The sequence below is a fragment of the Pelophylax lessonae genome (genome assembly GCF_965119305.1).
Source record: "Pelophylax lessonae genome assembly, chromosome: 5".
NCBI lineage: Eukaryota > Metazoa > Chordata > Amphibia > Anura > Ranidae > Pelophylax > Pelophylax lessonae.
In genome coordinates this window covers 560,540,668-560,552,166 of record NC_138772.1, presented here as the reverse complement: position 1 = coordinate 560,552,166, position 11,499 = coordinate 560,540,668, and the positions used below count along the sequence as shown (strand labels likewise).

The 11,499-nt window shown below is 48.8% G+C and overlaps 1 protein-coding gene across 3 annotated transcripts in view; it reads left to right on the top strand.

The window, feature by feature from the left end:
* Positions 1-4,307: 4,307 nt before the first annotated feature.
* The window catches only part of LOC309557074 (retinoic acid receptor responder protein 2-like), a 46,018-nt gene continuing 38,826 nt past the window's right edge, over positions 4,308-11,499 (top strand). For all 3 annotated transcript variants that reach the window (XM_082259679.1, XM_082259678.1, XM_082259680.1), the window contains exon 1: positions 4,308-4,707. In XM_082259679.1, coding sequence (XP_082115805.1) covers positions 4,519-4,707 — 189 coding nt within the window. In that variant the 5' untranslated portion in view covers positions 4,308-4,518. The remainder of the gene's footprint in view (positions 4,708-11,499) is intronic.

Sequence of the window (11,499 nt, the reverse complement as noted above, 5' to 3'; positions counted from 1 at the left end):
AGAGACGGCAGATATACTACAGGACATGGTCAGAGACTGCAGACATGGTACAAGAGATGGTCAGAGACGGCAGATATACTACAGGACATGGTCAGAGACTGCAGACATGATACAGGAGATGGTCAGAGACTGCAGGAAAACTACAGGAGATGGTCAGAGACTGCAGACATACTACAGGAGATGGTCAGAGAGGGCAGGAAAACTACAGGAGATGGTCAGAGACTGCAGACATTATACGGGAGGTGGTCAGAGACTGCAGAAAGATTACAGGAGATGGTCAAAGATATCAGGAAAAATACAGGAGAAGGTCAGAGACTGCAGGAAAACTACAGGAGATGGTCAGAGACTGCAGGAAAACTACAGGAGAGGGTCAGAGATTGCAGGAAAACTACAGGAGAGGGTCAGAGACTGCAGGAAAACTACAGGAGAGGGTCAGAGATTGCAGGAAAACTACAGGAGAGGGTCAGAGACTGCAGGAAAACTACAGGAGAGGGTCAGAGATTGCAGGAAAACTACAGGAGACGGTCAGAGACCGCAGGAAAACTACAGGAGAGGGTCAGAGACTGCAGGAAAACTACAGGAGACGGTCAGAGACTGCAGGAAAACTACAGGAGACGGTCAGAGACTGCAGGAAAACTACAGGAGAGGGTCAGAGACTGCAGGAAAACTACAGGAGATGGTGAGAGACTGCAGGAAAACTACAGGAGAGGGTCAGAGACTGCAGGAAAACTACAGGAGAGGGTCAGAGATTGCAGGAAAACTACAGGAGACGGTCAGAGACTGCAGGAAAACTACAGGAGAGGGTCAGAGACTGCAGGAAAACTACAGGAGAGGGTCAGAGACTGCAGACATAATACAGGAGATGGTCAGAGACTGCAGACATAATACAGGAGATGGTCAGAGAGAGCAGACATACTATAGGAGCTAATAGAAAAAGAAAAAATGGTAAATTGGATTTCAGAGGCCACAAAAGGAGGGGTGATTACAATTGAATAAAAACGTAAATTTATTTGATCCAAAAGAGTAAAATACATGATAAAACCATATATTCCTAATTAGAATATTAAAGGAATAGCAAGATCCACATGTGCAGTTGGGGTCTTCCAAGCCAATATGATATGATACAGGAGATGGTCAGAGACTGCAGATATGATACAGGAGATGGTCAGAGACTGCAGACATAGTACAGGAGATGGTCAGAGACTGCAGACATAGTACAGGAGATGGTCAGAGACTGCAGACATTGTACAGGAGATGGTCAGAGACTGCAGACATTGTACAGGAGATGGTCAGAGACTGCACACATACTACAGGAGACGGTCAGAGACTGCAGACATAGTACAGGAGATGGTAAGAGACTGCAGACATATTACAGGAGATGGTCAGAGACTGCAGACATGGTACAGGAGATGGTCAGAGACTGCAGACATACTACAAGAGATGGTCAGAGACTGCAGACATGATACAGGAGTTGGTCAGAGACTGCAGACATACTACAGGAGATGGTAAGAGATGGCAGACATAGTACAGGAGATGGTCAAAGACTGCAAACATAGTATAGGAGATGGCAGAGACTGCAGACATAGTACAGGAGACGGTCAGAGACTGCAGACATAGTACAGGAGACGATCAGAGACTGCAGACATGGTACAGGAGATAATCAGAGACTGCAGACCTGGTACAGGAGATGGTCAGAGACTGCAGACATGGTACAGGGGATGATCAGAGACTGCAGACATGGTACAGGAGATGATCAGAGACTGCAGACATGGTACAGGAGATGATCAGAGACTGCAGACATGGTACAGGAGATGATCAGAGACTGCAGACATGATACAGGAGATAATCAGAGACTGCAGACATGGTACAGGAGATGGTCAGAGACTGCAGACATGGTACAGGAGATAATCAGAGACTGCAGACATGGTACAGGAGATGATCAGAGACTGCAGACATGGTACAGGAGATGATCAGAGACTGCAGACATGGTGAAGGGGATGATCAGAGACTGCAGACATAGTACAGGAGATGATCAGAGACTGCAGACATGATACAAGAGATGGTCAGAGACTGCAGACATAGTACAGGAGATGGTCAGAGACTGCAGACATAGTACAGGAGATGGTCAAAGACTGCAGACATAGTACAGGAGACGGTCAGAGACTGCAGACATAATACAGGGGATGATCAGAGACTGCAGACATGGTACAGGAGATGATCAGAGACTGCACTGCAGACATGGTACAGGAGATAATCAGAGACTGCAGACATGGTACAAGAGATGATCAGAGACTGCAGACATGGTACAGGAGATGGTCAGAGACTGCAGACATGGTACAGGAGATGATCAGAGACTGCAGACATAGTACAGGAGATGATCAGAGACTGCAGACATAGTACAGGAGATGGTCAGAGACTGCAGACATGGTACAGGAGATGATCAGAGACTGCAGACATGGTACAGGAGATGGTCAGAGACTGCAGAAATAGTAAAGTGGATGATCAGAGACTGCAGACATAGTACAGGAGATGATCAGAGACTGCAGACATGGTACAGGAGATGATCAGAGACTGCAGACATGGTACAGGAGATGATCAGAGACTGCAGACATACTACAGGAGATGATCAGAGACTGCAGACATGGTACAGGAGATGGTCAGAGACTGCAGACATGATACAAGAGATGGTCAGAGATTGCAGACATAGTACAGGAGATGATCAGAGACTGCAGACATAGTACAGGAGATGATCAGAGACTGCAGACATAGTACAGGAGATGGTCAGAGACTGCAGACATAGTACAGGAGACAGTCAGAGACTGCAGACATGATACAGGAGGGGGTCAGAGATGCAGACATAGTACAGGAGATGGTCAGAGACTGCAGACATAGTACAAGAGACAGTCAGAGACTGCAGGCATAGTACAGGAGACAGTCAGAGATTGCAGACATAGTACAGGAGACGGTCAGAGACTGCAGACATAGTACAGGAGACAGTCAGAGACTGCAGACATAGTGCAAGAGACAGTCAGAGACTGCAGGCATAGTACAGGAGACAGTCAGAGATTGCAGACATAGTACAGGAGACAGTCAGAGACTGCAGACATGATACAGGAGGGGGTCAGAGATGCAGACATAGTACAGGAGATGGTCAGAGACTGCAGACATAGTACAAGAGACAGTCAGAGATTGCAGACATAGTACAGGAAACAGTCAGAGATTGCAGACATAGTACAGGAGACGGTCAGAGACTGCAGACATAGTACAGGAGATAGTCAGAGATTGCAGACATAGTACAGGAGATGGTCAGAGACTGCAGACATAGTACAGGAGACAGTCAGAGACTGCAGACATGGTACAGGAGATGGTCAGAGACTGCAGACATGGTACAGGGGATGGTCAGAGACTGCAGACATGGTACAGGAGATAATCAGAGACTGCAGACATGATACAAGAGATGGTCAGAGACTGCAGACATAGTACAGGAGATGGTCAGAGACTGCAGACATGATACAGGAGACGGTCAGAGACTGCAGACATGATACAAGAGATGGTCAGAGACTGCAGACATAGTACAGGAGATGGTCAGAGACTGCAGACATAGTACAGGAGATGGTCAGAGACTGCAGACATAGTACAGGAGATGGTCAGAGACTGCAGACATGATACAAGAGATGGTCAGAGACTGCAGACATGGTACAGGAGATGATCAGAGACTGCAGACATAGTACAGGAGATGGTCAGAGACTGCAGACATAGTACAGGAGATGGTCAGAGACTGCAGACATAGTACAGGAGATGATCAGAGACTGCAGACATGGTACAGGAGATGGTCAGAGACTGCAGACATAGTACAGGAGATGGTCAGAGACTGCAGACATGGTACAGGAGATGGTCAGAGACTGCAGACATGATACAAGAGATGGTCAGAGACTGCAGACATGGTACAGGAGATGATCAGAGACTGCAGACATAGTACAGGAGATGGTCAGAGACTGCAGACATAGTACAGGAGATGGTCAGAGACTGCAGACATAGTACAGGAGATGGTCAGAGACTGCAGACATAGTACAGGAGACAGTCAGAGACTGCAGACATAGTACAGGAGATGGTCAGAGACTGCAGACATAGTACAGGAGATGGTCAGAGACTGCAGACATAGTACAGGAGATGGTCAGAGACTGCAGACATAGTACAGGAGACAGTCAGAGACTGCAGACATAGTACAGGAGACGGTCAGAGACTGCAGACATGGTACTTTCTTCTCTTATTATCCTGCATTCTCCGTCCTCTCTGCTCAGATTTCGCCTGTCAATCATCAGTCAGTCCTCGGTGACGGATTTGTCGTGTCGGAACTTGTCGGCATTCCTGAATCAATATTTTGGACAGACGTCCCTCCCGGGATCCGCCCCGACTCTCAGCACATGGAAAGTTCTGGATTTGCTGTGCTTTGTGGTTCTGAGTGAGATTCTCCCATCCTCCGTCCTGCACGCAGATCCATCCCGGCAGAGGACCACCATGGCGCTGTCCGCCGTCTCCTGGGGTCTCCTCTCAGCTCTGCTGGTCCTGAGTGTCTGGGGAGAAGTCCCGGAGGAAACGTCCAACATTCAGAGCAAGGCGGTGCGGCTGGTGATGGAGAACCTCCATAAGAAGAATAATATCAGGAATGGGTTCAGGATGACCTCTGTACTGCAGGAGAGCGAGGAGGTAAGAAATCCCCATTATCACTTTTATTTCTGATTATCCAAAATGTTTCTAGGATTTTATGATTGTCTGTGTTTCTGTCCAGGTGATCCCCAGTCTCCTCATTTCCTGTCCTGGTGACCCCCAGTCTCCTCATTTCCTGTCCTGGTGACCCCCAGTCTCCTCATTTCCTGTCCTGGTGACCCCCAGTCTCCTCATTTCCTGTCCTGGTGACCCACAGTCTCCTAATTTCCTGTCCTGGTGACCCCCAGTCCCCTCATTTCCTGTTCAAGTGACCCCCAGTCCCCTCATTTCCTGTCCTGGTGACCCCCAGTCCTCTCATTTACTGTCCTGGTGACCCCCAGTCCCCTCTTTTCCTATCCAAGTGACCCCCAGTCCCCTAATTTCCTGTCCGGCTGACCTCCAGTCCCCTCATTTCCTGTCCTGGTGACCCCAGTCCCCTCATTTACTGTCCTAGTGACCCCCAGTCCCCTCATTTACTGTCCTGGTGACCCCCAGTCTCCTCATTTCCTGTCCGGGTGACCCCCCAGTCCCCTAATTTCCTGTCCGGGTGACCCCCCCCAGTCTCCTCATTTCCTGTCCTGGTGACCCCCAGCCCCCTCATTTCCAGTCCAGGTGACCCCCAGTCCCCTCATTTCCTGTCCTGGTGACCCCCAGTCCCCTCATTTCCTGTCCTGGTGACCCTCAGTCCCCTCATTTCCTTCATTGGTGACTCCCAGTCCCTTCATATCCTGTCCTTTGACGCCTTGCCCTCTATTTTACTGTCTTGGTGACCCCCAGTCCCCTAATTGCTTGTTCTGGTGACCCCTTGCTAACTCATTCCCTGCCCTGATGACCCTGTTTCCCTATTTCATGGTCCTTGTTGTCCCCTTTTCCCTCATTTCCTGTCCTGGTGACACCTTGTTTTCTTAAATCCTGTCCTGGTTACACCATCTTTTCTCATATCCTGTCTTGGTGACCCCCTGTTTCCTTATTTTCTGGTGACTCATTGTTACCTCTTTGCCTACCCGGGGGACCCCCTGTTTCCCTATTTCATGGTCCTGGTGGCTCATTTTCCCTCATTCTCCATCCTGGTCTCCCTGTGTTATCTCATATCCTTTTCTGGTGACCTCTGCTTCCTCATTTCCTGTCCTGGTGACCCCTATTCTCTTTATTTCCTGTCCTGGTGACTCTTTGTTCTCACTTTCTGTCCTGGTGACCCCCAGTCACCCAATTTCCTGTCTTAATGACACCCAGTACTTTAATTTGCTTTCATGGTGACCCCCGCTCCCCTCATTTCCTGCCCTGTAGACCCTCATTCACTTATTTCCTGTCCTAGTAACCCCCTCCAGACCCCCAGACCCCTCATTTCCCATCCTGGAGACCCTCATTCACTTATTTCCTGTCCAAGTGACCCCCTTGGTCCCCTCATTTCCTGTCCTGGAGATCCTCAATCACTTTGTTGTCTTTCATGGTGACCCTCAGTCCCCGGTGGCCCTCAGTCCCCTAATTCCCCATCCTGGGAACCCCCACTAATTTTTTTTCCTGTGCAGGTGTCCCTTGGTGTCCTCATTTCCTCTCCTGGGGACACCCTTTCCCCTCATTCCCTTTAATGGAACCCCTTCTCATTTAATCTCTTGTTTTGGAGATCATCGGTTCCCTTATTTTGTGCCCTGGTGACCCCCATTTACTCATGTTTTGTCTAGGTGACCCCAGGTTTCCTCATTTCTTGTCCTTGAGACCCCCAGTCCTCTCATTTTCTGTTAAAGTTACTCTTTATTTTCTAAAGTCAAGAAAACCCCAAACTCTGCCTGGTGTTGGTCTTTACCAACTTGCGACGGTGATGGCAGGTCACAGGTCAGGACAGGTCACAAGTCACCGATGAAGGCAGTTCATGGGGCACAGGTCAGGACAGGTCACATAGTTACATAGTAGGTGAGGTTGAATAAAGACAATAGTCCATCCAGTTCCCCCTGTGTAGATGTGTGTGGCTGTAATCATCTCTCATACCCCTGAATGTTCTGATCCTTGAGATGTAAGTCTAAGAGTCTTTTGAAAGCCACCATACTTCCTGCAGAAACCACCTCTTGTGGTAGAGAATTCCACAATCTTGTAGCCCTAACAGTAAAGAACTTCCCACGTTGCCTGAGGTTAAAACACTTCTCCTCTAATCGCATTGTATGCCCTCGAGTCCTCATGCAATCCCTTCGAATGAACAGCTTTTTTTCTAAGCTAAGATCCCCATTAAGATATTTATAAATTGCTATCATGTCCCCCCTCAGACGTCTCTTCTCCAGGGAGAATAAATCGAGCGATTGCAGCCGTTCTTCATAGTTAAGGTCCTCCAATCCCCTAATTAGTTTAGTTGCCCTTCTCTGGACTCTCTCCAGCTCCAACACATCCCTTCTGAGGACTGGCGACCAGAACTGGACAGAATACTCCAGATGCGGTCGGACCAGAGTTTTATAAAGTGGAAGGATTATAGTCTTATCTCTGGAATACATCCCTTTCTTTATGCATGCTAATATTCTGCTGGCTTTGGAAGCTGCCGCTTGACATTGCATGCTATTGCTTAGTCTATCATCAACCAAGACTCCCAGATCTTTCTCCATTTTTGATTCCCCCAAAGGTTCCCCTCCTAACGTGTATTGTGCTTTTATGTTTTTAGTCCCCAAGTGCAAAACCTTACACTTCTCCACGTTAAACCTCATTTGCCATGTCGTTGCCCACTCTGTTATTTTATCCAGGTCATTCTGTAGGATATCTGCTTCATGCTGTGCAGTTATTGCCCTGCCCAATTTTGTGTCATCTGCAAAAACTGAGATCGAACTACTGATCCCGTCCTCAATGCTGTTTATGAATAAATTGAACAAGGTTGGTCCCAGGACTGAGCCCTGGGGCACCCGCTTACCACCTCAGACCAGTCTGAGTATGCGCTGTTTATTACCACGCTTTGGACACGCCCTTTTAGCCAGTTTCGTATCCAAGAGCAAACCCTGCTGTCGATACCTGCAGACCTTATTTTATAAATTAAGCGCTTGTGGGGAACTGTATCAAACGCCTTAGCGAAATCTAAGTACACCACATCCACTGGTCTGCCCCTATCTAGCTCACAGCTCACCTCCTCGTAGAATGTTAAGAGATTGGTTTGACAAGAACGCCCATTTGTAAACCCGTGCTGATTATTGCTGATGATGTTGTTGTCTTTAGCAAACTCTACGATATAGTCCCTTATCATCCCCTCCAGAAGTTTACATACTACTGATGTCAGACTGACAGGCCTATAATTTCCCGGTATATGCCTCTGACCCTTTTTGAATATCGGAATCACGTTAGCCTTCCTCCAATCCCCTGGTACATCTCCTGTCCTAATACTGTCAGCAAAGATCAGGAACAGTGGTCTAGATATATCTTTACTGAGTTCCTTGAGTACTCTCGGATGTACGCCATCCGGGCCTGGGGATTTGTTTGTGTTAAGTTTATCCAGCCTTTCCCTGATTTCACCCTCTGTTAGCCATAGTGGCAAGTCCTGTGTATTACTACTAACCATACAATCATGGTCAGTGTAACCCATACAGTCATGGTCAGTGTACCCCATACAGTCATGGTCAGTGTACCCCATACAGTCATGGCCAGTGTACCCCTCCTTTTCCTGTGTAAATACTGACGAGAAAAAAGCATTCATCACGGTTGCTTTTTCAGTGTCCTCTGTAACCATCCTCCCATCATCGTTAATTATGTGTGAAATATGCTCTGCCCTAGTTTATTTGCTGTTGATATATTTAAAGAATTTCTTTGGGTTTTTTTTACTATCCTCCGCTATTTGTCTCTCAAAGTTGATTTTAGCCATCTTGATTTCTTGTTTACTTTTCTTATTTGCCTCCTTGTATTGCTGGAAGGCCGATACTGTGCCCTCTGATTTATATTTCTTGAAGGCCAATTTTTATCCCCTAATAAGTTTTTTAATGCTACGGTTTAGCCAGCCAGGTTTGGCTTTGTCTCTTCTAAATTTATTTCCCATAGGAATGCACTGCAAGATGCTTTTGCTTAATATATTCCTAAAGCATTCCCATTTTTCCTCTGTGGTCAGGGATCCCAGGGTTTGGTCCCAGTTTACCCTTTCCATCAATGAGTACAATTTTGGAAAGTTTGCCCTTCTGAAGTTTAGGGTTCTTATGTTCCCCACTTGCCGTGTTATATTGTTATTTAGGCTGCATTCACATGTCAGCTTATAATCGCGGGCAGAACCGCCGCGGTTCCGCCCGCGATTCGGAGATTTATTGCAAATCGCGGGACGCCTAGCGTTGCCCGTTGATTTGCAATAGCCCCCCAAACGCCGAGCGATGTTGCCGCGATTTACGCCCGCCGAATCGCGGCAACATCGCGCAAACAAAATCGCGGGACGCAATACGCTCCAAAAAAGTACAAGAGCTTCTTTGGAGCGTATTGCGTCCCGCGATTTTGTTTGCGCGATGTTGCCGCGATTCGGCGGGCGTAAATCGCGGCAACATCGCTCGGCGTTTGGGGGGCTATTGCAAATCAACGGGCAACGCTAGGCGTCCCGCGATTTGCAATAAATCTCCGAATCGCGGGCGGAACCGCGGCGGTTCTGCCCGCGATTATAAGCTGACATGTGAATGCAGCCTTATACTAAATGTGATCATCCTGTGATCGCTAGAGCCCAGGTTGTCCTGGACTCCTACCTGCGAGATTATGTCTGGGTCATTAGTGATCAATAGATCCAGGACTGCATTTTCTCTAGTAGGAGAATCCACCAACTGTGACATGTAATTATCCTGTAAGGTTTCCATGAATAGACGGGCCTTCTGTGAGTGTGTAGTCCCCTCTTCCCAGTCAATGTCGGGATAATTGAAGTCCCCCAATATGATGACTGATCCCAATTTTGCCACTTTACCCAACAGTGATATAAATTCCAGCTCTACCTCCTCCCCTTGTTTAGGTGGCCTATAGCAAACCCCCACAACTACTTTCCCCTTTTCTCCTTCCCTATGGAGTTCTACCCACACAGATTCTAAATCCATACTCATCCCATCCGTAATGTCACTCCTTTCTATCACCTTTATATTGTTCTTGACATATAGACGTACCCCTCCCCCTCTTTTTCCTACCCTGTCCTTCCGGTACACCGAATACCCTTGGATATTGGCCAGCCAGTCATGTGAGGGGTCGAACCAAGTCTCCGTTATTCCCACAAGGTCTCTGTCCTCCTCATGTACTAACATTTCCAACTCATCCATTTTATTAGCTAGGCTCCTGGCATTAGCATATACCCCTCTTACAAGTCACCAGTGAAGGCAGTTCACGGGTCATGGGCAGGACAGGTCACAGGTGAAGTCAGGTCAGAGGTCACAGGTGAGGGCAGGTCACAGGTCATAGGTCACAGGTGAAGGCAGGTCACCGGTCAGAGGTCACAGGTGAAGGGAGGTCACAGGTGAGAGGTCACAGGTGAAGGCAGGTCACAGGTCAGAGGTCACAGGTGAAGGCAGGTGACAAGTGAAGGCAGGTCACAGGTGAGGGCAGGTCACAGGTCATAGGTCACAGGTGAAGGGAGGTCACCGGTCATTGGTCACAGCTGAAGGCAGGTCACAGGTCAGAGGTCACAGGTGAAGGGAGGTCACAGGTGAGAGGTCACAGGTGAAGGCAGGTCACAGGTGAAGGGAGGTGACAAGTGAAGGCAGGTCACAGGTTAGGGCAGGTGACAAGTGAAGGGAGGTCACAGGTGAGAGGTCACAGGTGAAGGCAGGTCACAGGTGAAGGGAGGTCACAGTATTGTAGAACAGAGTGAAACATTGAGGAATTCACTTTCACTTATATGTTGGCAGGTCTATTGCTGAGCAGTCAGTGGTGAAGAATTCCTTTTGCCTTGTCTCTTTTAGTCTTTTTGTGACCCGGGGACGATCGTTCTCTTACACAGAATACATTTTCTTTTTCACTGTAACATCAATCCTGGTGGAAGATGTCATTTTATATCTGCATTACTACACAGAGGAGTGTTCTCTGCCTGGTGACAGGTCCTCTTTATGGTACTTGTCACCTAAACCCACCGGGGGGGGGGGGGCAACCAATCCCTACACTGACCCCCATGTGAAGGGAGAGAAGAGAAGGTAACCAAAGGACATGGGGGACCAATACAGGGGGTCAACTCACCCCACTGTGCCTCCATCTACAGGGAGAAAAGGCCAGAGAGACCAGAGGACATGGCAGGGACCAATACAGGGGGCCAACCAACCCTTACATTGCCCCCATCCAAAGGGAGAAGAAACTAGGGGGGATCAGGGGACATGGTGGGGACCAATACAGGGCGCCAACCAACCTCTACACTGTCCCCCATGTGAAGGGAGAGAAGAGAGGGGAACCAAAGGACATGGGGGACCAATAAAGGGGGTCAACTCACCCCACCGTGCCTCCATCTGCAGGGAGAAAAGGCCGGGGGGACCAGAGGACATGGCGGGGACCAATACAGGGGCCCAACCAACCCCTACACTGCTCCCCATGTGAAGGGAGAGGGGAGAGTGGGACCAGAGGACATGGCGGGGACCAATACAGGGGGCCAACCAACCTCTACACTGCCCCCCATGTGAAGGGAGAGAAGAGATGGGAACCAAAGGGCACGGGGGACCAATACAGGGGGTCAACTCACCCCAATCTGCCCCCCCATCTGAAGGGAGAAAAGGCCGGGGGGACAAGAGGACATGGCGGGGACCAATACAGGGGCCCATCCAACCCCTACATTGCCCCCATCCAAAGGGAGAAGAAACTGGGGGGGGGGGGCAGGGGACATGGCAGGGACCAATA